General features: G+C 41.2%; 1 protein-coding gene across 1 annotated transcript in view; it reads left to right on the forward strand.

Annotated features, from left to right (window-relative positions):
- The window catches only part of LSM6 (LSM6 homolog, U6 small nuclear RNA and mRNA degradation associated), a 56038-nt gene extending 39932 nt beyond the window's left edge, over nt 1–16106 (forward strand). The window contains exons 3-4 of the mRNA XM_078676892.1: nt 7800–7913; nt 15770–16106. Of these exons, the coding sequence (XP_078533018.1) occupies nt 7800–7913; nt 15770–15804 (149 nt within the window). The 3' untranslated portion in view covers nt 15805–16106. The remainder of the gene's footprint in view (nt 1–7799; nt 7914–15769) is intronic.
- Nucleotides 16107–26000: the final 9894 nt, after the last annotated feature.

The following is a 26000-nucleotide window of genomic DNA, read 5'->3' on the forward strand; positions in this document are numbered from 1 at the left end:
TTACTCCTTAGTTTAGACGTTCTCTTCTATATATTTTCTAGCTTCAAAATTTGTTCTCAAATCCTGTTTCATCTATCCCTTGTTTGCTATATTACCTTGCACTCCCCTTCACATAATTTGCAATAATCTCTTCAATGTCTCACTCATGTTGCCATGGTCGTCCACTGTTCATCACCCATTTTTTTTCTGTTAAATTGTTCTTCAGTTGACACTGAGTTTTTTTCCCTTTAAACCAGTTTATATTCTTAGTTTCTCTCTCTCTCATTGCACTGCAGTCGCTTTTCTTCATGTTAGGTTTCTCAATGCATGTTTCACTCTCAGCGTTCTCCTTGTGTATCATTTCTGTTTCTCGTGTTCCCAGGATGTATAAGCAGTCCTATGAATGCATAACACAATTTCATCTCCCATACACCTTTCCCAGTGCATCTAATTATTTTCTATCCTGGTTTGCATCTGATCATGTGGATTGCCCCCCTCTTAATTCTCCTCCTTTAGGACTAGATCACAGTGACACGACCACTCTGTTCTAGGCTCCTTCTGGTCCTTTTATTATCCAATTTGCTTTCAAATGATGTTTTTGCTTTTAGACTGGTCTTTGACCTATTGTTGGAGATTTCTTGCCCTTTTCCATCTCTAGGGATGCTCCTTCCTCATTTTTCTCGATGCATGTCTTTGTTTTAACAACTTCATCTCTGATCTAGGTATTCTTTCCTACCTACTCACCAGCATAGACAAATTCACTCTTCTTTTCTGCCTGCATTTATGAATCTCTCTTCTTTAATATGTGTGCTCTATTTATTTTCAGACTTCAGTATTTCACAGTGTGCTTTGAAAACACTTTTTCTTCTCTCTTACATCGGCACAGTTTACTGGTTTTAGAATTTGTTTTTTCTATGTATTGAGTTTGATCAACGTATTTAAATCTATTCCTCATTCTCTACCAGTTCTCTTCATTTCAGACTATCTACTATATTCCTGCTTCACTCCACAATCCTTACCTTTTTTGTTTTTTTATCTTCGTGCCCCATTTGTTCCGAACACTGTGATATCTGACATTTGGCTGTCACATTCCCTTTCTTTTGTCACTTATAAATGCAGCATAGACTTAACTGTTCAGCTTCAGAGATTTGCTTGGCATGCTGAATATTTGTAATACCTGTTTATTCACTATGTTTAGTTTGTTCATGATTATTATTTAGGCAGACGTGTCTCATGGAGGTATACTTTTAATTGGCAAAGGTATTCAAATGATGACAGCCGATCCATTAGAATGAAGCCATAACTGCTATGAGAGGAATATTCTGGAATAATTTGAGAACAGTGGTGATTCTAGGTACGGATTGGAAGCAAAAGAGGCAGGTGGCTGGTGTAAGACTGAAGAATAAAGGGAAAGAAATTGTGGAGAAGAGTGACCGTGCTAGTATGCACAAGTAGCATTGTTGACTTGCACTGGTCATAAATGCGAGCTATTCCCTATACCTTCTTAAATACCACAACATTTTGCTCTGGCCCATAGGCTGGGTGAAGACCCATAGTGAGTATTACTAACCAGCTCTGACATCAGCGACGCTGCGTTAGACCTGGCATCCGTGGCGTGGTTTTACCCTAACCTTTTGCCTTGAAGCCTCCTGTTTTTGCAGCCTAATAAACTGCTCACTTACCATTGCTAACCTGTGATAAAGTTTGTGTGCTCCTTCACTAAAACTATGGTAACAGCTTATATCCAATTGGCATATTTAATTTAGTTGTAAGTGCCTAGTAAAGTGGTACTTCCTGTGCCCAAGGCCTGTAAATTAGATGCTGCTAGTGGGCCTGCAGCACGGATTGTGCCACCCACTTAAGTAGCACTCTTAGACATGTCTCAGGCCTGCCATTGCAGAGCCTGTGTACAGTTTTAAACTGCCATTCAACCTGGCAAAAACGTTATGCCAGACGCAAACCTTCTTTTTAACACAAGTCACCCCCAAGGTAGTGCCTGGACAGTCCCATTGGCAGGGTGCAGTGTATTTGAAAAGTTGTACATGTATTTTTAGAGTTGTACATGTCCTGATACTGAAACTCATACATTTGTTTTTCACTACTGCAAGGCCTACCTCTCCCATAGGTTTTGTAAGTGTCATTTCCAAATGGTAGGTGGTAACCCTTTCATGTTTGGTGTCTCTGGAATCACAATTTAAAATCCTACTTTATGGTGAAGTTGTATTTTAAATTACAATTCTGAAAAGGCCACTTCACCTCAAGGATAAAGTTAATATTTGGATTTCAATAAGAATCAATCTTCCCTAAAAAAGAAACATTAATATTATCTGGACATTACGGAGTGTGGGAACACAGCATGGGCCATATAACCCCATGCTATACATAAGGGGTAGGAAAGCTATTGGAGTGAGCTATTTTGGATTTATTGGCTACAACTCCGGTTTGTTCAGCGGATAATGTTCTTTTGAATCATTTTTATGTTTTGAACTAAATTGTGTTGTGATTTGTCCCGTCTATTGTTGGTGCAGTTTGTCTTGATTATTGTTCTGATTGTACCAGAGGGATGTGAATTTCATAAAAATGAGATAAATACTCACTCACGAGATTAATGTGTACTTGGTGTTCTTTGAATTAATGATAAATTAATAGCTGTTTTTTTTTTAGCTTTCTTGTGTTCCCTTTTAGAAAGTTGACATTTCCTTGTCTTAGCCATTTATTGCCTGATGGTTTCAGATGACTGGTTGTAGTTGAAAAGTTGGGTTTTGTGTATTTCTTCTAGAAAACCGCACACAATGGGGAGCTTAGGTGTGACTGGATATGCAATCACTAGCAGGATGGAAGAAAGGAGCTGCACCTGGTCCCACTTACACTTAAAAAGGCTATGTCCTATCTCCACACAAAGGGCTGCATACCCCCTGCAGTTAGTCTGGAGCCAGGACCAAGAAGGTAGGGCAGTTGTGCCTTTCAAAGGCCTGCATCTAGAAGCTTTCCCCAACTTCAGAGGCACAACTGGGTAGAAATGCAGGACCTCGGACACCACCACTTCAGAACACTTCTGGACCTGTGGAGACCATGCCAGGAAGGACTGCCACTCTGCTGGACTGCTCCTCTGAAGGAACTGCTGCCCTCTTGCCTGCTGAAGACTGGACCTGCATCTGTTGAACCCTGATTGACTCCAAGGTTTAGTTGGCTGGCCTCCTGATCTGATGTAACAGGCTTCTAACAGCCTGGCATCTGCACTTGGACTCTGCCATCTGTGAGCCTACCCTGCCAAGTAGTACCACCCCAGTCCTGGCCCCTTCGAAGTGTGCTTAAGGTGCTTGTTCAGTCTCTGTGGATCCAGCGGAAGCAACGCATCTCCTATGCTGTGCATCTCTACCCTGAGCCGAACAAGACTCATCACTCTTGTGTGTGGATTGGGCCCATAGCAAAGACCCGCATCGCAGCTTTTCGGACGCGCTGCATCACTCCGCCTGCATGACGCATCCTCTGTGCAGGCCCTCTCATCCTTCGACAACTGACTCTGCATTGCAGCTCTTCTGAACAGACGCATCGCCCCAACTGCGCACTGCATCCTCAATGACGGGACTTTGCATTGCAAGCTCCGTTGCCTGGATCTTCGACGATGCAGACCCCCGCATTGCAGCATTGCTCAATCTCCAAACCGGTGCATCTCTTTGGCTGCCTGAATGGTCTTCGTGGATCCTTGAACTGCTCCGCAAACCAGGGTTTAAGGTACTCCGAATGAGCCTAACTGGGTCCTTGTAGCTGGTCCACACCATCGCGGTCAGCCTGAGCTTGTGACTTTGTCCTGGTCCGGCGTGGCTAGATATCTACAGTTGGCACTCAGTGCTTTTTGGCACTATTTACACTAAAATCTCTAGAATTTAATTTTCTTTGATTCTACTTATTGGATTTTTGTCCTTTTGGTTTTATTATATTAATTTTATTTTACTCTACTTTAATAACCTGGTTAATATTCACTTTTATGTGGTTGTTTTACTGTTTGAAGTGTTTCACAAATGCTTTACACATTGCCTCTACGTTAAGCCCGACTGCTCTGTGTCAAGTTACCAGGGGGCTGAGTACAGGTTAATTTGGGATTTGCTTGTGCCTTACCCTGCACAGGATTGTGGCTGCTGCTTGACCAGGGCTCACGCCCCATTCATCCAGTAACCCAATTTCTCACACGTTACATTAGTTTACTATTAAAAAGTGTTGGAGGAAAAATTTGAATTAATCTCAGCTACTAGTGATTGCTCGCTGCCACATTCCAGCCCATCATTTTTTACCAGTGTGCCACTTTAGACAAAGACTTGCCAATTCTAAACCAGTCTTAATTCTGTTCTGGTAGGACCAGTCCATCCTGAACTGCTGGGCCATGTTCCGTCCAGATGGGAAGACCAGTCTTGTTAATGAGGTATAGCTTGAGTCCTGTGAGGCAGCAAGTGGAGGACCCACCTCAGGGTATCCCTGTTACACCTGTGTGCACTTGTGGAACCTGTTACGACAAATTAGCTAAAGAAATGCTTGAGTTAATCTCCGCCACTGACGATTGCTTGGGTCTCATTCCTGTTCATTTTTCACCCATTGTGCTACTCTAGAGAGAGACCAGCCATATGTAAATCTGTCTTAAAAGGTATAAGAATGTCTCCTGCATTCAGTTAAGATATGGTGGTGTTGCCAAATTCTTACCTAATAAAGGAGTTTTTAGCTCGGAGGCCAGTTTAAATGAGCCTTGGATTTATTAACAGTACTCCAAAATTAGCACGTTGTTTTACCTTCTATAATATCCTTTTGTCCGAAGCAACTCTGGTTTCCTGTAGTAATCGTAGATAGTTTGTAAAAAAAATTGCTTCGGAAGGTGATAGTAAGGAGTGATCGAAATCAACTTTAGATGAACCAACTGCAAAGCAAGTTTTCTCTAGCATGTGCTGCGACAGGATCCAGGCTCACTCAAACTGCATTAAAAAGGGTATCCTGGAGCTCGACTGGTAACCAGCCACAATTTAGGTGTTAGGTCACTGGTGTATTAAGGAGGAGTTGTGCAATCCAGAACTGAAAGTAGATGACTGGAAATCATCACGTTTATTTAGGAGTTTTCTATAGCCACTATATAGTCCTGCTTGTTGACTGATCACAACACGTTACTGTGCAACCTCAGCTGGCCAGTAGTCTTAAACATGGGATGTTTGGACCTAGTTTAGAAAGGGACCAGAATACTTTGCTGCATGTGCGGCTCTACACTCTGCGTAACACGTTTTAGAAAACAGTCTTCCATTTCAGTCCTTTCTCTGTTCTGAGAAGGATGGGTCGCGAAGTGTGTTGCTCTGAGTTCCATTAGTACGTCTTTGCTCCCTCCTGGCCATGCATCAGGCTTCCTCTCTGCTAGTCACACAGCTCTATATATACTTCTTATGGGGTTCCCCCACACATTGGCAGCGGTGGCCCAACAATTGTGCTAAATTATATAGCGTTTATTTCCTTTTTAGCACGGATCTTCGTTAGCAGGACTCACTTTCTGCACTCTCTTTGGAGTATAGGTTATTTATCCCAATAAAAATTTGCGTAAGCTTATTTTCTCAACTAAATTCCTGTTGCCGTGATGTCTCTGCAAGTGGACCATTGGCCGAATAGGAGGTAGACAAGCAAAAACAGAAGTAAGGAGCATCATTCAGAACTCTGTGTTCCCCAGCTACTGAAATGCTGTTCATGTCTATGGCTGGATCTGCCTCGAGTTTCCTACTCTGTTTGAGGCCATGCTTGGACCCGAGGTGTTCACGTCCCATTTCCCAATCACAAAGGTACTTAAATGCCCTAGTACTGTTCCTTCTACCACGTGCAGTACTTTAAGCCTAATAGGCTAAATGAGCCTCGGGTGTTCCATTTACAGCATAGGTCTAGTGTGCAGTCACTTACGCAAGGGCTACCCTCGAGGTAGGCCTGACCACCGTAAGAACCACTAATTGAAGCGAACAGTGCTGTACCTTCAACAGTAATATTTCTAAATCCAATTCCAAGGCCGGAGTGACTGTCTTCTACCTATATATGAGACTGTTTCTTCTTAGAGGGTATGGTCATGCCCTATGAAACAGTCACTGTAGGCCTGGGACTTTGTGAAGTTTGCAATAATCGACTGTGGGTCAAGATTTATTTGATTGTCCTCCTCTGAAGCAGAGGGAACTGTCGTTTGTCCTCTCCCTCCGGTAACCAAGGAAGTCCTGTTCCCAATGTGATTGCTGCCCGTCCCATTATCTGGTTTAAGTTGACAAAATTGTCCAAAAGCCGTACGAGATTTTTTGGGATAAAATAAATAAATCGATAGCAGTTAGCTTATCAGGTAAATGGAAATGGCCTGTGCTGCACCCACCTATTCCCCAACTGCCACAGAAGAATCTCCTTTGTTGGGATTAACTTCCACTAGAGGGCAACTGTGAACCAAAAATATACGTAGATTAACAGCACTCACAGAAGCAAGTGAGGCTGGGGTTGAAGTCCATATGCTTGAGCCAAAGTTAGTTTCGACTGTGTTGTGTTGGAGCAGCAGGCTTTCAAAGTTTTGAAGTGCTGCTGGTCGTCATAAGAATCTTTGCCTTAAATAACGATTTGAAGCATCAGTGAAACATTTGAAAACATAGGTAACATTTTTAAAATGCATTTTAAAGCGAACATAACTATTAAAATGCCCTGCGTGTACATTTCGGTTTTAAAATAATTTACCCTACATTTCTCGGGGGGAGTTGTATCCACTCTTTTGGCACTCCAGAGCTTTCTCCAGCTTTGTAGTGTTTGTAATGAGGATTTCTATCGAATGTTGGTTTTGCACAGGCTTTACATTTTTGGTGTTGGGTAGGTGTCTCCACTTTCTGTTGGCCCTGCTATATGCCTTGTAGGGAAAGAGAGCAGTCTAATACCCTTGTGACCAATGTTCCAATAGTTATTTATTTGAATTTCAAATTGAATTTTGGAAGTCATTTTATAGAACGTTCACTCCCGTCATTTCTTGTTTTAGGGGTGTGAAATCCAGGAAGGAACACAATATGCCGTTTGATCTTCTTTTATTTTGCCACTGCACAGTAATGGATATGCACAAGTCTCACCTTTCACCTCACCATTTTACCGCTAACTAGCAAAGGAAATCTAGAAACTGTTTAATCGTTTTGGAGAACTGTGGGCCTTCCTGTGCTGCATGTTCCCGCTTTGGAACTGATAGTAGCCAACTTCATTTTATTTCCATTTTTCTTTTTAATATTCTATTGCGGAGCATTACACCTCCATTTCAAAATATAGCATATTCAAAACTTGTGTTACTTCTTTTGGATCTAGGGATACAACTGAGTCGAAGTCTCTTGCAGGTACAGTCCCTAGTTGGAGAACAGAATCGTTACTGAAAAAATCTACTACACCACTGGTGACCTAGAATGAGTGGCCAAGCTTTCTAAAACCCCAGATCCTTATTTTCAGGTTGAACAATAATAGCATATATCCTTTATCCTCATAACCTGGATCCTAATGCTCTAGGTAACTATACGTTTCCTTCCATTGCATACGTAATGCTGTGCATATAGGCTTCATTATGAGTTCAATGCTGACTCCTTGGTGTTGATTTGTATCTCCTAGTCCATGATCGTCTAGTTGTCTGTTTGTTTTAATTGCAGAGCTACAACTGTAGTCTTCTGCATTCAAACCTTTTCATGTATTACAGGAAATTTCTATCTTGTATATGTATACATTGACTAGTTTGCAGACCTGTTGGTCCAACTGTTGGTTAAAAAGGCTGATAATCCTGCAGCTTTAATTAAAACTAACATGCGTTTTAGGTGTCCTGGCCTGCTTGGACGGCTACATGAACATCGCTCTCGAGCAGACAGAAGAGTATGTGAATGGACAGCTAAAAAACAAGTACGGCGATGCCTTCATCAGAGGAAATAATGGTAAACTATGTTCGGTTGTTTGATAATTGTATGTTGTGGTTTAAATTGAGCCAAACTCCTTCAATCAGCAGAGATAGTATTTACGCACTGAACAGGTCTCCCCAAATCAGATTTTGTAAAAACTTTTGTCATAAAACAATATGAGCCAATTATGATTTGTGGATTAAGATAATTCTTTGTTCATTTAGTCCAAGCAGCACTTGCATTTCCCATGAAGCAGGGACAGTATCATTCAGAATGAAAGTGTGCTCCTCTTCCAGTTGTTTGCGTGTATAAACATAAAATATTATAGCACTAAGGGCCAGATGTATAAAGATACTGGTCACAAATAGTAGTATATGAGAAATAAAAGGGATCCACCCTTGAATAGATATGTAACCGTGTTCTCCCAGACTTTGTGTCTCCCCTACAATGGTGGAAAGCACATAGCTTTGTTTAAATACCCCTCGCACACCAAAAGGGCCCTTGGTGTCATGCTTCATCATAGGGGTCTTCCCGCCCGCTGCAGGACGGGGCGTGCTACAACCTACGACTACGCGGGAGCACTAGTTTTAGAACAAAACTATGTGTAGTGTAGGAATGTGAGTGGAAGGGTCAAGAGTGAGTGAAAGAGTGAATATATATAAAAAAATACCTTGCTCTATGGAAAGAAAACTTTAATATTCTGTTGAGCTGGTATTATTAAAAGTGGGGAATGAATTGGAGATACAATGCTATAATGAGCTGTTTCTCCTATGTCAACATGTTTCGAAGCCCTCCCCTTGCTTCATCAGGACCGAAGGATCCTTTCTACACTAAAAATTGTAATGTAAAGAAATGTAAAAAAGGTGTATATACATGTAGATAATACGTGGTGGACATGTCAAAATAAACATGCACTGTATACAATACCTCAATAGGTATGCTACTTTATATTTTTTCTAAAAAGGAGCCGCGGGGAGTTAGTATCCAGGAGAGGCAGTGATCTTGACATTCATTTGACTATAGATACTCCTTCCACCCCGTTCAGAGGCTCATGGGGTATTATTCTTTTTAGATCTCTCCACAGTGCCTCTTATTTTCTGTGGTTTTCCCCTGTAAAATGCTGACATTAGACTGTCAATAACTGTTGAATTTCCATTCTCCAATTCTGAGCCGTTTCTACTGTGAGATCCTGACCTGGTCCTTTCAGTTCTGGCCTGCTAGTCTTTTCAGAATTTCTGCACTGGTTCCATGGAATTGGTTATAGGTAGTGTGCTGTTGTTTGATGTTACTTTGGCCTACTGCATCCACTACCTTCAAGCTCTTTTTTTTTTTTCTGTGCCAAGTGTGCTCTTTTTCTCCATTTCTTTAAGGACCTTAAATAGCCTTTTTACAAATCTTTGTTCTCGCCAAGGGTCCTATTAGGATTTTAATATCAAATAAGAGATTATGTTCCATGCAGCCCTTGCAGACAGAGAATTTTTTGGACTCTTAATTGCGAGGCTTTAAGCGCTACATGGACAGGAGTAAAAGTATTGAATTCTCTTGAAGGGTGCTTGTTGGCTTTATTGTATGCTCCCTGGCAAGCAGGCATACAGAGCTTTACTTTGCTCCTTTAATTGTTCTCACCATGTCTGAAAGGTACAACGTTGCAGGTGTCTCTTCGTGCCAACTCAGATTAGACTCGCCCATATGCAAATCAGTGTTGGTCCTGCTCCAGTAGGAACAGCCCAGCCCAAACTGCCTAGCTAGGTCCTATTGAACCCAGGAAACACAATTGCTTTTGGCCTGATTAGGCCTCTTCAGTCGGGTGTAGCTTTGTTCCAGAGGAACGGTGAGCAATGGACCCCTATCTGGGTGCCCTTGGCCACTTTCGTGGGTTACATCAAACAGACAAAAGGTGATGGGTGGAATACTAGCAATAAATCTAACCACTGTCACGCAGGTTGCTTGTATTCCATTTTAGGGCAGTCCTGGGTGGACTGTTCTATTGAACAGCGTCAAGACTGATTTGCATATGGCTGGGTCCAAACTGAGATGGCATGGTGGGGAAAAGAACAATTGGTTTGAATGCTACCCCAAGTGATCGCCAGTGGTTAGACATATTGCAAGCATTTTTCCCATCACCTTTTGCGTGTTTGAGGGGGAGAGAACACAGGTGATTGCAAGTTAGTCAAAGGAGTAACTTTTGTCATTCATACATAGCCTCTCCCCTCACAGGTCCCATCATCTGATGGTCTGTTCACCTAACTTTTGTCTTCTGCACCATATTGAATGAACTGCCATTAGCAAAGCCAATAGGTTCAACCTTTCCAGTGGGGGCTTGAACTGTTGGTTTGACATTTCTCGTGTGGCATGGCACGCTTCACGGCAAAAACAGTTAAAAAATGGCTGCTCTTGTGCATACTTCGGTGCAGCCGCCTTGAAATGTTTTTCAACAAATCATTCCATACCAGCTGTACAAGCATCTGCATGCACTATCAGCAGTCTTGGACTGCTTTTTATACTTTGAAAAACCCTGTTTAGGATGTTTGTACCTGGGTGAGCAGCTTGGATTTTTATTTTCATTTTGGGACTGTCAAGAAAATAAAGCATGTGCGGGGTACGAGCAAATGGGGAGAAGAGAGCAACATGGTACTGGTATGCAGCTGATGAACTCTCTCAAAAACAATGTAAAAGAATTAAGCACAGCAGGGAAAAGAAGTGGTGAGGGCAATGGACCTGTTGGACGGTGGTTGTGGAAAAAAGTAGGAAGAGTTGGAAAGCCATTTGTTCTGTGTAGTGGAAGATACAAGTCTTGCTGTCAAGAGAATAGAGACGCTACCAGCGACTGAGTGGTAGAAAAACAACATTGTGCTGGAAGGCCATAGAGCTAGGAGACTTAAACTGAGATAAACAAGAGAGCCATTCAGTCACGAGTAAGTGACTGAGCCAGATGCACCCTCTCTGTATTGTAGACACTGGGTCTTCAGTAAACGAGGTAATGCTGTCTGTATGTGAGACAAAATAAGTAAGATGTAGCATCGTGTAGGTTTGGAAAGGGCCCATCTATAATTTATGTTGCTGTCGAGATAGCTATGTTTATGTTCTTTGCCTTGTGGCCAAGAGTCTGCAGGGAGACGGATTGTGGTCTGCCACAACAGGATTTCCTACTGTTAATTTGCAAACAGCATAAAACTTTGAGTGTAGAACCCAAATGAGCGAGATTGTGTCTGCATTCCTACGATCAGTATACAGGCAAATGACATTACATAAAAATGCTCTGTTGTACTTTACCCCTCTGCCTTTCATTAGAATATTGGTCTCTTATAACCCTGCAATTGTCTGAGTTCATTTTAATCCTACTTTCATATTTTGTTCCCTATTATGCCCCTCCAAAGGACTGTCTCGGATGTCTTGAGCTCACAACATCCTTAGGTAATCTTCCATTCCAGGTTTTTCTTTTCATTGCATTCTGTTGCTTGCAGTACTGTTTATCGCATTATACATTCCAGACACAACCTACCAGAATGTAGGAATAGAGGCCTGGAATGGATGCCCTGCTCGTGCATTACCCTTGGTAGTTTGAGATCATCCATACCCCGTGGAGCTTGAGGATGTTACAATATTACGATTTCTCTTTGTACAGTCCAGCACATATATTGCACAGTAACCTATGACTGCTATGTTATGGGTAAACTGCAGATTGTTCGATTGTACTCCAATAATGGGTGTGAATTTATATGCATCTGATCTGGAATCAATTGCTGTGGAGCTACACCTGTCCTTTTCAACTTATTTGCCACATTTGACGTGTTCGACATCTTGGTACCGTTCATATTTTCTTTTGTGATCGCTCTGGGTCTCCAATGCTCTCGCCTGCATATTAATGTATACTCAGACTCTTTTTGAGGTTGTCTATAATTTCCTAGTGCCCACCCTAAGCGGATGGCACACATGTATCACAAATGTATCAGAAATTGAATATTGCCACTAATACTTTGAACCCTTTTATCAAGAATCCTAACGCCTTGAAGATTGTAAGAAATCCAGCAATGTTCAATTAGTTACGTGACATAATGCCATTATCCACTTTTGAAACAAGGTCTGATTAGCCCTTGCCAGTATCATTCATTCACGCTATCCACTTCAGTGCAGCAGTTACATGGTGAGGCTACCCACCACAGTCCAGGTTAAACAAAAATATAATGGATGCGAGCTTCACCCCGAAACCTGCGTGCTTTTTCCATTTGGATAAACTCTGGAATATTCTGCTTGTCCAACAAATATCAGGCAGTGGGCAGTATGACTATCAATCTGCAGTATATTACTGCATTCCATTGGGCACCACCGTGGTAACTAAATTAATGCCTAGGCTTTGGGCCGGTAGGAGGGGTAGTCAATCTGGTGTGTGTTTAGAAATAAAACGTTAAAAAATCCAGTTCGAACCCCTCGGATCACTCCAATGGCTTCCTTTGGCATGCAAAATTTAATTTAAGGTAGGAAGCCTGGTCTTCAAATGCCTACATTTTATGGCAGACTATGAGACTGCCACCCCATCAGAATTTTAAGATCTGTAGGAACACCTGAGATTGAAATGGATAAGAATTTATAGAGCACAAGTTCGCTCAGAGAAGAGGATATTTGCACTGTTATTGGATCTGTTAACTTTCATCCTGAGATTATCTGAATATCTCCGGGTGAAAGTAATTAGTAATTACCTGTGAAGTTTCTTATTTTGGGGCCAAACTCCTCACAGGTGTGACATTTCTCACCCTTTGACCTACTAGCACCTTGGGTATTTGTAACCCGGGATTGGGATACAATTTCCAATTTTCTGGCCCACTCCTAACAAGAACCTAGACATACAACCAAAATCTTCCTCACAATTAACAGATTTCATGTGGATGTGAAGGGTTGAAGGTTTCAGGTTTGGTGGAGCTTCATCATTTAAGGCACTACAGTCTGGTTTTCTGCCCCACCTCTTTTCCAGTCACACCAAGAAGTCTTCCTTCGTCCAGACCTTTAGACAAGAGTAACAAGCATTGGCAAAGCCAATAGGTCTCTCTTTTGAGACCTTATAAGTATTTAGTTATGCAGCACAATATCCTTGGTGCAACACCACCAACTGTTGCACGGCTAAACACTTATAAGATCCCAAAGGCGTCTCGAGACCTATTGGCTATGCCAATGCTTGTTTCTATAGTGACAACCAGGTTGCTCAAGGCTAAATGAATGGTGCCAGTTGAAAAGCTGTCTCTCTCTTCTAATTGTTTTTTTAGGAATGTGTTTTAGGGGCATTGGAAAAGCTGCGTGACTTTTCGGTTCCTATATACATTTATAAATTGCAAACCTTGTGTATGTAACTAAACATATTTTTGTAAACATTATACCTACATACGTATGGTTTTGCAATTCAAAAATGTGAATAAGGACGAAAAGACAGGCTGCTTGTCAGATGCCATGTAAAGCACATTCCCCCAAAAACAATTAGAATAGAGACAGTCTTTCAATGCGCACAAACGCACCTATAAATGTGAATATATTTTCATCTTCTCACATTGTCACCTCACATCTGCAAGCTCTGCAGATTTTATAATTGTAGCGTTTCAGACAACATTTGTCTTTAGCCCGCAGTCATAAGTTTGTTGCCTTCTGTGCCCGCCTCCTTTCTCAGCTGTAAATTCACCGGTTGCAAATCTGATGCTTCATTAACACTGCATTTCGGTAGCTTTTTATAGACTCTTTCTCACAGTGCTGTGGTGTAGCCGAACACTTGAAAGTTAACATGGTGTCAAAGTTTGCCCTTCTAAAAGCCACTGGCGTTCACTGGGAACTTTTGCATCATATTTCAAAGAGGAAGTCTGTTAGAAATGAAACATTTGGTTGGCTTAGTCGTTTGCTCTGAGATGAAGCTATTCTGGTAGCAAATGTAAATAAATGTAAATGTAGTTGAGCTTATATAGCGCACAGCTACCCGCAGTGGGTGTCCCGGCGCTTGCTTAGGGAACCCGTCCTGATATTCCCCTGTGAGATAGCAGGGTATCCACAAGGTGAAAGTCAGGCATCCCGCCGCGAGGGGCCGTTGTGGAGATTAAGCAAGCTATTGCCCAGAGTCGCAGAGTGTGAACCCGTGAGTCGAGGAGGCACCGGAGCGAGAATTATCGAGTCCGTGGAATTTTTAGCCCAAGACCCGCCGAGGCGGGGAATTGAACCCTGGTCCAGGACCGATCTCAGCTTCCGGGTCTGCTGCCTCTAACCCCTGAGCCACACTTCTCCAAAGCCTAAGCCAAAGGCAAAGCCTATACATAAATAGCAGGGTTCTCTAAAGTCAGTCCTGGAGGGCCGTATCCATGCCAGATGTTTAGCATATCCACATTTACATAAATGTAGTTATCTTACAAATCTGGCATTGGATCCGGCACGATTCATTTGCTCATATCATTGCAGTCAGATAACTTAATTCTGTCCCCAGAATCCTAAGATGGAAATAGGCATTTCCTGCACTTTCCTGTGCGTAATTCAGCGCTGTTCAACTTAAAGAAAAGCGGCCTATGTATTTACTTTTCCAAAGTACTCCGGTTGCAACCTCTAAGCTTCTAGCTGGCATTAGATTTTTTTGTTTGAACTGCTGGATGCATCTCCAGTAGAGAGCAGATTTGAAACCAGCTGCATGGCTTTTAGGTGTGCCGATATGTGTAAAATTCAGGCCTTGGAGACAGCAGAAAGTTCGCTATTTGATATACACATTTGCAACAAAAGTGGTAGAAAAATATCAATGAAGGCATGCCATTGCAGCTAAGAAAACATGTCAAATTATCAACGCCAAAAATATTATATTTACCATACTGCAATATCTTTTCGTTCCTTCAATCCATCTATGTATGCACACACTTTTGCAGTTACACCACCCACCTGCTGGAGAGTGCATTTGTTGTTGCGTGTCCTCTGTTTGAGTCTGTATGTGTTGTCTGTGTGTTGGGGGAGCAGCTTCATTCTTGGAAAAGTAGGCAAAGATTTTGATTTGAATGTAAAAAGGTAGGCTTTGCAGGTATGTATGGAAGGCGAAGTCTTAAGCATTGCAAGGCTAGGATGATCGTAATGGTAGGTGGTGATCCATGAGGGAATACAGGCAGGTTTTTAAGTGCAAACTAGCAAGTCACCAGTTGAGGCAAGTCAAAATAGTAGTAGCAAAATCGAAGGCGGAGTACTTAAGACATGGCTACTGGAACGACAACAGTTACCAAAGTGCTGTGACTAGTAAGATACTGCGTTTAAATAGCATTGGAAACTGAAAAATGATGACTGACAAGAAATAGATGTTTGTTTCTATTTCTTTGCTTTTATAATTGCGGCTCCGGCGCTTTACTTTTAACATTAGTGAAGCGCGGGTGCCGCGATTATAGCAAAAGTAAAGAAATAGATGTTTTTCTATTTCTTTACTTTTGCTATAATTGCGACACCCGCGCTTCACTTTTAATCTTAAAAGTACAGCGCGGGTGCCGCGATTAGCTTTGCGTGAAAGAAAATAAGGGATGCGCGCGCCCCAGAGGCGGAGCGTGGCACGCATGTTTGTGCGCGTGACCGCAAGCTGGTGGCCGTTTTGGTAGCACTTCCGAAAGCAGCTTACTAAATGTCTCGCCAGAGCAGCACATGCGCTGGCTCAGGTGAGACCTAAAAGCAAAACTGTTTTTAGAAGTTGCCAGTACTTCAGAGTTAAAAAGGGCAGTATATAAATACTGTTAACAGTATACGGTCAACTCCCCTAAGTGCTTAAAAATATGTAGTTTCCCAACTAAAACAAATGATACTCCATAGACTTATTTTTTTGTTGCATGTTGAATCTAAAAAGCTTTTAAACTGTTTCAAAGCAGTGAAGTCTTTAAAGTAATTCTTTTTTGTTTATCCATTTTCAGTTTTGTATATCAGCACTCAGAAGAGGAGAATGTGACAAAGGAAATGTTTAGGTATTTTTTTGTATTTATTTTTTTTAATAAAGAAGAAAAAATGGCGGATTCAGGAAGATCCTTCTTCGGTTTACTACTTTAACACTGAATATTGCTCTCCAGTGTTCCCATCAAGAAGTCAGGGATGCGGATTGTTGGGAAGGAATGTGTTCTTTTTGCCTCAAATACAAACTTGAAACAATTAAAAAAATGTATATACGTTTACTATTTTTGTCATGAAGAGCCCTTTGTTCACACATTTGTATCTTCTATGTTCCTTGTTGAATAAAAACACTTCCCTACACTGCCTTTGTAATCTCCTGTATGTGTTAAACCTACAATAAACGCTGCTTGGTAGTGTTTTGATCTTGTAATACTGCTGGTAATGAACGAACGTTGAAGTCACTACATTTGAAACCTGCTGACATGTGGGTTAGTGGGTCTTGCACCATAAAATGGATTGGAATTTCTTTGCACTTATAAACATGCAATTTTCTCATTTTAGTGTGAAGTGAAACTCTGTAGGACTTGGGCTTAAGGCTAGTAGGTAAACCAGTAATATTGTAGTATATTGTATGGTACATTACTGGAAAGATGTCATGTAAAATTAGAGAGATATGCTTCTAATGGAAAATAAGCACACTATTTGATCTATATTTCTTTAGAGAGTTTTGTTGGAAATTGTCATTGTACTTTAGCATTGGATCTTTCATTGAATCTCCTGCTTAAATTATCCTGTCAACAAGCTGAAAAATGTAAGTAGTTGTAATATTGCACTTTATGCAGCTTATAAGAGTAAACACTAGCTTTAATGTTGCACATAGTACAGCCCATTTATGTTATTGCAAGACCCAAGCTCCAGCAAGTGAGGTGAAGAGGTGCGGAGCTCTACTCCAACCCCCTTATTGAGGCTTCCATAGCTCTTATTTTCTGTAGCACGTGAGGTAAGAGAAATCCCCAAAAGCTGGTCTATGAAGAAACCTACAAATAAGACTTTGTATTTTATTTTTCTTACACGTGCAGTTACAATGGTGAGAAGTGTTATTTACCACTGGTGTCCCAGCATCACCAGTGCTGTTGCGCTCCATTGGATAGCAAAGTTAAATCAAAAATTTGACGTTGGTAATACTGTTAAAAGAGCTAGTTAACAGCACATCCATGAGATTGTAGTGGCTGGTTTTATTGTGGACAAAGTAAGAGCCCCAACTGAAGCTACAACAGACTGTAACTTTGCTACCAGAAGGTGTGTTAGGAATAATGGCAAGACCATCACTGATTTGAAAACAGTGATTTCTCGAGCACAGCAAATATATTAATAAAAAATAAAGCACAACATAGTGCAAAATTTGTTTTGTTAAATCCGCATTTACTAACTCTGCAGGAGGACTCCAGCACCTTTGCCAACAATTGTGGAAACTCCAAATTGAATACTCGCCTACTGATTGGCAACTACTGACTGTCATAACCATCCTACAGGAAGGACCACTACACCTCACTGCACTATACCTATGGTTATATTTTATTAAAAGTATAGCACTGGCAATTCCAGCACATAGTTATCTATTCCTGATACTCTATCTAGTATGGATACTGGATGTAGAACACATTACTTCTATTGCAGTTCATAATATCCTTGAAAAAGTCTGTGGCGAAAGGTGTCCGCTTTATTTGATGCAACTGCCTGTATCTGATGCCAATTGAAATCAACTCTGACACCTTGGAACCAATTGTATACCGTATTTGGAACAATTTCTGGGCACTTGAACTTACCATGTAGGTTTGAAACATTGTATACCATTACAATCAAAAGAAGATACAGTTATCAGTCTTATACACAATAAATGAATGTATATTTACGATTTAGCAAAAAATGTTGGCATTATGTTGTGCATCGTCCATATATGTTCTGTGCTTGAGACAATTATAATATTTGGATAACAAAGTAATTCAGTTTGAGTGCTTGACAAGTTACAGGTAACAAATGCATGCAATTGTTGCAGTGGAAGCTTTTTATACTTTAATGACAGTTCTAGGCCCATAAATAGTTTTACAAATTTAGTCACTGAACTCCGATTCTACACTTTACCACAGAGGCATTGGTCCTCAGATGGACCTTTGTCATAGTGGGGGTGATAAATCGGGATGTTTCATTGTTGACCTCCCAATGAGGACCAATAATTGGTTGCCAACTCACAAATTTGAGATAAGGTTCAATCAAATTAAGCTATAAAAATAGAGTATTACATTTGGAAGGCCTAACCTTCTAAAGAAGTTGTCTAACCAGAATCATACAAACTAAGAGATCTGCAATCACTGCAAAGTATAAAACCAGCAGAACCTGATGTTCTGAAAATAATCCAGGACTCTCCCTGTCACGCATTTAGAAATCAATATCTCATGGTACCTCCATTTGTACTGGTGGCTAGTTTATTCTTTATAGAAGAAAGTATTGAAGCTCTAAAAAATCACCCACTATTTCACTTACACCTCTCATTTCTCCCGTTTTCTTCTTTTAATTCTCCTTAAATTTGTTGTGCATGATACATTTTTGGGAAAAAAATTCCCACGTTACAACTTCCTACCATACTTTATGTACTTGATACAAAACATTCTTTCAGCAAATCTAATGCAATACAGGACAGATAGGATTGAATCTTAAATATCTTAGCAAACACAAGGAGATGACGGACGGCGCGCTGAAACTTTTCAGACACTCACTCCCAGACACAGATCTGGGTTGAATCTAACATCGTTCTTTAGCTCACTTCATCATACCAGTATAGACCCGGCTACATGCAAATCAGTCTTGACCCTGTGCCTTGTGGAAACAGTCCAGCCTGAGCTGCCAAGCCAGGTCTTTCTGATCCGGAAACAAGCATCCTGGGACAGGTTTCGGGATAACACCCCTCATCAGCCAGACTAGCTGGAATACAGTGGCAAAGTGAGCATACCTTGCCAACTTGGGGGCGAACAAGGCAAACGCAAGGAGGGGTCTTAACTGGAAAGGCATGGGAAGCAAACAAATGATGGATTTAGGCCAGATCTCTGTACTGGGGTGAATGTTTGACACTATGCAGCATTCTGTCCATCAATTGTACTTTTTGCATGCGTCGCCCCAGTGGGACGGGTATGGCCAGACGTGGGTCCCATGCTATCCATGCCACTGGAGTCAAGCTAGTCTGGGTGCTGCTCCGAAACAGATCCCAGGATGCTTGTTTCCAGTCCAGGAAGGACTTGGCCTGGCGGGACCTGGCCTGGCAGTTCGGTCTGGATGGTTCTCATGCGGTATAGGGTCAAGACTGATTTGCAATGGGGGGGTCTGATCTGGAATGGCATGAGGTGCAATAAAATTATGGATTTAGGCCCAGATCTCTTTACAGGGGTGAATGTTTGGCATTGTGCTGCATTCTGTCCATCAATTATTATTTTTGCATCTTAAATTTCTTACCCAGTTTTCATAAACATCAAATGTATGCTCACATTCACTATAATCTACAAATTTTGGGTAAATATTTGATCTTTTTCTATTCAACAAAGCTTTCCTTTATGTTGCCATTCTAAACGAATGTAGCCATTCCTTCTGCTATTTTGTTTTCTTCTTCCGGTAATTTTCAATGAGTTAGTTTAGGAGGTACATTAGTGTTAATTGTCGCCTCACTTCGTCTAATTTCTACTAAATCTATCAATTTCGTTTCAGCCCTCCCTAATTTACATTTTATTTCTATGTGCATAAGCAATATCCAAAGATTGAGCTGGTCAAAATAGATAGCCCATAAACTCAGCTAGTGAAGCTTCAGAATGTGGATTTAAGCTTTTTAGTACAGTAAGTTCAGAAACGATCAGATCTTCATTTGAATAATGATACTGCCAGTGATCAGTACCATAAAACAAACTAAGTAATACACTGCAAAAAGTTCCACATGTTTATGGCAGATAACCCATTCGGAAACAGATGCAGGTAATTGCACACAAACGTAGCGATCAACATCCATTGTGTCAATGTGCTAATTCAGTAAACTGGTGTACACATTATTGGGAAAATCTGAGTTTACATCCAAAGCAGTAGAATCGGTGCTATTGAATTTAGCAGTTTTTGAAGTTGTAAGCTTGGAATCTTCTATCGGTACATAATGTAGCAGGTTTAAAATAATAAGCAATGCAACAAATATCAAAGCAATAACAGAAAATTACATACACGTTTGAATCTGAGAGATTTCAGTGTTAGGCTTCATGGTTTCTCAATTCAGACATAATTTTAACCATTTTTTTTGGTTTAAATCGCAATAAATGGTTTGAGCAGTTCAACAAAAACCGGCACAAACATGCCAAGGCACAATTTGATGGTTTTGTTCAATATGAATAGACAGGCAGATCAGCTTTGTTGAAGATATTCAGGATAAATTGCATCAGTTCTACAAGTGGTACACCAAGATTGAAATTTAAATCTGCAACAAAGCTTGTTTCAAGGAGGTTCCGTTAGATCAAAAGAGAACTTTTTCTCTCCCATTCATTTGCTGCTAGATACGTCCATTCAGGAGAGGAGTACCTTTGACTGGGTACTCTCGCTCTTTTTGATCTCCTTACAGCTTTTAGCTCATCATCACTGTCACTCTCATCGGACTACTCTAGACCCATAGAAATGAATAGGTAGCAATTCCTTATTTGCGATTTGTAATTTGCGAGTCACAAATAAGGAAAGTGTAGGAATCACAAATTATTTTGCGATTCCTTCCTGCATTAGGAATTGCCATTCCTAACTTTGATCAATATGGCCCTGTATCTCTAGTAGTCAACTCTATTGGCTGAGACCCATCAGTACTGACAATAGTGGACTTGCTCAGACCCCCCTCAGGCCAAACAAGTGCTGACCCAGCTGCTTTCTGGTCCCCCACAGCTTGAATAACCTGCTCCCTGTGTCTCACTGAAACTACCAGCCCATCAGGAAAAGTGATGTTGTTACGTGAAGAGTACATTGGGACTCTGCAAGTATTTTTTGCATGCATCCAATTCAGAAGACCTCCACACTTCACAATAGTGCTTATGACAGGGATCACCTGGTAGGGTCTCCAACAGGGTTCCAAGCACGATTTCTGCACGTGCTTCTTCGCCATTACCCAGTCACCAGGACTGAGGTCATGGCACTGATCCTGTTGAGTAGCAAGGGCAGCCTCACCAACCTGATGAGACACACAACATACCACATCAGCCAAACCTTTGCAGGAGTCCAGGATTAGATCTGTGATATTTACGAGCATTTGCAGGAAACAGCTGGCTATCATCACTCTGCCCATAATGACTTAATGGGGTGACAATCCTGTCCTGTCTGGTTTTCTTCTGAGACTTCTCAACACAAGAGGCAGTGCATCTGACCACTTCATAGACTTTGAAGCATGCACCTTCGCCAATCTGGATTTCAGTGTGCCATTTATCTGCTCCATCAGTCCAGAAGCCTCTGGACGGTAACTGCAATGGAGCTTTTGCTTAACTTGTAGTGTTGCACATAACATTTTTAGGACCTCAATGAGTTCCTCGGTCTGACTTGAGAAGTCTGAAATCCAAAACGTGGAATCGACTCTTAACAACAATTTGTCTACTGTAAGACTGTCATTTCCTTGTGTTAGATAAGCTGTTACCCATTTTGAGAAAATGCAAACAATGACCAAGACATATCTGAAACCGTTGCAAAGGGGCATCACTATGAAGTCCATTTACGTTCAGTTAAAGGGACCTACTGACTTCCCTACATTACTCAAAATGTGTGTTTTTCTTCCAGCATTTTGTTGTTGACACAGTCTGTCGGCTGTGACACATGTTTTCACCAGTCAATCTTAATCTGGGATTAAATCACACCAGTCAAAAGAGGCTCATTGTTGCATCTCTTCCCACATGTGCAGGACCATGATGATGTCTACCCATGGGTTACCACAAACTATCTGGTAATACGGGTGTCATCACTGTAAACCCAAATTTCATCTTCCTTTTTGGTGTATCCAGCTTGCACCCAACTTTGTCGCTTCTTCCTGCAATCTCCAAACCTCTTCCCATGTGTCTATAGCAGTTAATATCCGGTTGCAATTTGTGATGTCTGATGATTAAAGGTATGGGCATTTAATGCACAATATTTGGTGATCTTGTCTGCGTATCTATTGCCAACGATTATTGAAATCAGTGCCTTGTCTGTGAGCTGTGCACTTAACTACTTCAATTTGGGCAGGCAGTTGAAGGGACCGCAAAAGGTTCCTCAAATTGCCCAAGGTCATGTACGTCTCCAAAGCTGTACTATCGGTAAAAATTGTTACTCTAAGTTCTGAATGGCCGCAAGCACATGTCAAGGCATACAACTCAGCAACCTGTGCCAAATACACTCTTTGAAACCATGACGCTTCCACAACACCTACAACTGTACAAACCCCATAGGCAACTTTCAAATATCCTCCACTGTCTCGCAAACTGGAACCACCAACAAACCACACATGATCCGATTCAAGCAGTGGATCATCCTGTACATCAGGTCGGGGCGTGGTGCATAACTCGTTCACATCCAAGCAATCATGCTCAACGTCATCAGTCACTGTTTTATTTCCAGACAATGGCAACAGAGTGAATTGATTCAGAATTGTGCACCTTTTAAGGGTCACATTCTCTGTGCCCAAAAGAATTTGCTCATACTTCATAAGTTGAATGTCAGATACTGCTTCTGAGTAAGTGTCAACAGTATCTCCACAGAATAGGGTACACATACAGTCAGTGGATGTCCTATGACTATACTTTCACACTATTCAAGACTCCCACATGCAGATGCAACTGCTTTCAAACATCCAGGCAACGCTGCAGCAACAGAATCCAAGACTCCCACAGGCAGATGCAACTGCTTTCAGACATCAGGCAACGCTGCAGTAACAGAAATCAAGTGCCACTGAGAAGTAGATAATTGGCCACTACTTCTTCCATGCATTTGTGTCAGTACTGAAAGGGTACAGTCTTCTCTGTCACTACAGAATAGCATTAAGTACTTGTAAAAAGGCATTCCCAGAGCCTGTGCCCTACAAAGGCATTGTTGCAGCTCAGTGAAGGCAGTCGTACAACTGTCATCCCATGGTACCAGGTCAGATGCATCTTTTTTTGTCAACCTCTCAAGCGGCTTTGCTGTTAAGGAAAAGTTTGGAATGCATTGTTGACTGTAGCTCAGCATTCATAGGGACATGCGGACTTCCTGTTGGGTAGTTGGCAGACTCCTGTTAAGAATCGCAGAGATTCTTTCCTTTGACACTTTCCATGCTCCTTTTTCAATGCGGTGACCTAAGTACAAGACTTCAGTTTTGCAGTACTGTATCTTAGTTTGAGATACTTTATGTCCATTCTCAGCAAGATAATTTAAAGGGCAATAGTGTCACTTGCAAGTCTTCATAGTATTTGACACCACCAGTAGGTCGTCAATATATTGTACTAGCACTGAATGATTTGGCATTATCAGAGGCTCTAGATTCTTTTTGAGAATCTGATTGAAAATTGAGAGGCTTTCCATTTAGCCTTTTGGGACTTGGCATCATGCCAAAACACGATCGCTGGAAAGCGGAGAGGAATTGACTATCCTCATGCAAAAGAATAGAAAATAAGGCTTGGTTCAAATCAATGACAGAAACCCATTCGGCTTCGCATGGAACCTGAAACAATATCCCAGCTGGATTTGGTACCACAGGACAACATGGAACAACTATGGCATCCACCTTCTTCCAATCCTGCACAATACCATGATTGCCATTTGGCTTCTGGAAACCCATATCGGGAGAATTGTATGGACTCCCCTTTATCCCCTTTAGGACTCTTCGCTCAGTCATTGAGTCGATCACCGGAGTAATACCGGCAATAGTATCTGGAGTCAAATTGTATTATGAGATTCTCGGAAACACTGCATTTGGTTTGACAGTGATTTGGACTGGTTCAACATCTTTTGATTCGTCATATCTTTACCTGTAAAGTCTCAGACTTTAGGTAACGCAGTGTCTCTTAGTTCAAGCGAGGGTACATTCCCATGTCAAATTTCTGTCGGGCTGATTTAAAATTAACATCCTCATCACTGAAATTCAATACTTTTTGATGTGCAATAGATAGAACAATTAAGCTTGCACAATAAGTCATGTCCAAGCAGATTCAATAAACTTGAATCGCACACCACAAATTGGGGTGGACAACTTTTTATTTGGAACTCCTACAACTTGGATACTTTCTACTGAGAGGAGTAAGTTGAGAACCTCTGCTTTTCTTACAGTAGAGCGTGTAACAAGGAATGAGCCATGACTCCCATTGACTTCTCTGTCCACATATGGACTACTCTGGCGTACCTCTAAGGCTGCGCCAAGCATACAGCCCTCCTTCACCCTCAGTCACAGTCAGGCTGACTGGTCCTGATCAAAATAGCTGAATGAAATACTGTTGTGATGCGCTTTGATTTGGAAAGGAGTTTCTATTGATCTGCTGACTGATTCATACCTTACCTTTATACCTGAGCATTTTGTTGAGGCATCGGAGCTTGTGGTATCTGCATTGATTGGGATGTATTTGTATTTTAAACTCCGTCCTCGTTCCTTTTGAAACTGGACAATGTTATTTCCCTGAGACGGCATATACCCTCCATTCGGTATCTGATTTAAAATATTATTCACAATAAACCTACACTTGGTTTCCAATGCCCTAATTTTCTGCTCGCTGGGCATGGATTTGTTTTCTTTAAAGCTGACACATCAGCGCCAGTTCAAGAATCTACTGGAACACCACGACCTCTATCCTGTGACTGAAAATTCTGCTTTTGAAAATCATTAACACCTTGCATCATAGAAACTTGAATATATCCTCCCTGCACCAGAACGAGGTTTTCAAAACCTGACTGATTCTGACCATCCTGCATAGCTCTAATTTGTGTGGCCATCAATTGCTCTTTGAGCTTCTTATGTTTCACTTCTATCTCATCTCCACAATACTTGGCATAACGCAATATCTCATTAAGCGGTTTATTTTGCTAACAGATTAATTGCTGATGAATCAGAAGAAATCTCAGGTCTCAAACCATTCGCAAATCTGTAAACAAAATGTCCCATATCCTTCTTGGCTACATTTTCCATTCCACTGTACTGTTTAAAAGCCGGTATCAATCTTTCATAATAGGCATGAACTGATTCTTTACGTTCTTAAGCCTTTCTTAAACCAATCAATCTCTTTAGGAGAAATCTTGGTTTTAAGGGGATTGTTTACCTCTTGATATTTCCTTAATACCACTGGAGATGGTGTGCCTGTTCTTGGATCTCTATTTGAGTCTGCATCAGGCCAATCTGCTGAAATTTTACATTCAGTCCATATATTTCCTGGAACCACAATGTCAAACAAAGTATTCAAATCAATACATAGAACTTTCAAAATTTTCAAAAACCGTTCAATCTGGCTACACAATTACACAGATTTTTCTCTCAATTTTGGAAATTCATTTGTAAATAACAAAATAGCAGACCTTGTCCATGGCATATGTACATAGTCACCACCAGGCATTTCCCTCAGAGGAAGCATCTGTATTTCTCCATCTCCACCATTGATCACAACTGAAGGTGTCTGCCCTCTAACTTTTTGTTTACTTCTTCGACCATCTGCCTTCCCATTTCTCTCACTCCATTTTTTGATCAGTGTCATTTGTTTCTTAATCTGTACTTTCATTCCATTTGGCGTCATGTTAGCAAAATCTGTTGCTAAAGTCCAAACTGTATGTCCTTTGCAAAATCTTTGATATCTGAATATCAATTTCATATTTGAGGCAATTCAGTCACTTACTCTTGTGTCAATCAAGCTCATTGGATAATGTCTTTACAGTGAAACAATAGTTCCTCCTCTCCTGATAGGTATCCAGTCGTGATGGACTAAGAGTTCCCAAAATCCATTCTTCTAATGTACCCTTAGCTTGCTCACGTCTAATGTCTCATGCCCTTTTCCTGTCTTGGAACAGTTTCAGGACATCTGACTATTAAATGGGGTACTAAATCCTTTGAGCCACTGGTCAACACTTGAGGAGTAAATCCTGATTGTTCTCTTTGAGTATTTGAGTACAAATCTCCATTAGTTAAATTTGTACTCGTTCTAGGTTGCATATTTAATTCGGATGTATCAGGAACTGAAATTCCCATTGGAAGAGACATATCTGAAGCATTGTAACTCCTTT

Source organism: Lissotriton helveticus, chromosome 2_1 (assembly GCF_964261635.1).
Source record: "Lissotriton helveticus chromosome 2_1, aLisHel1.1, whole genome shotgun sequence".
In the NCBI taxonomy this organism is placed as follows: Eukaryota; Metazoa; Chordata; class Amphibia; order Caudata; family Salamandridae; genus Lissotriton; species Lissotriton helveticus.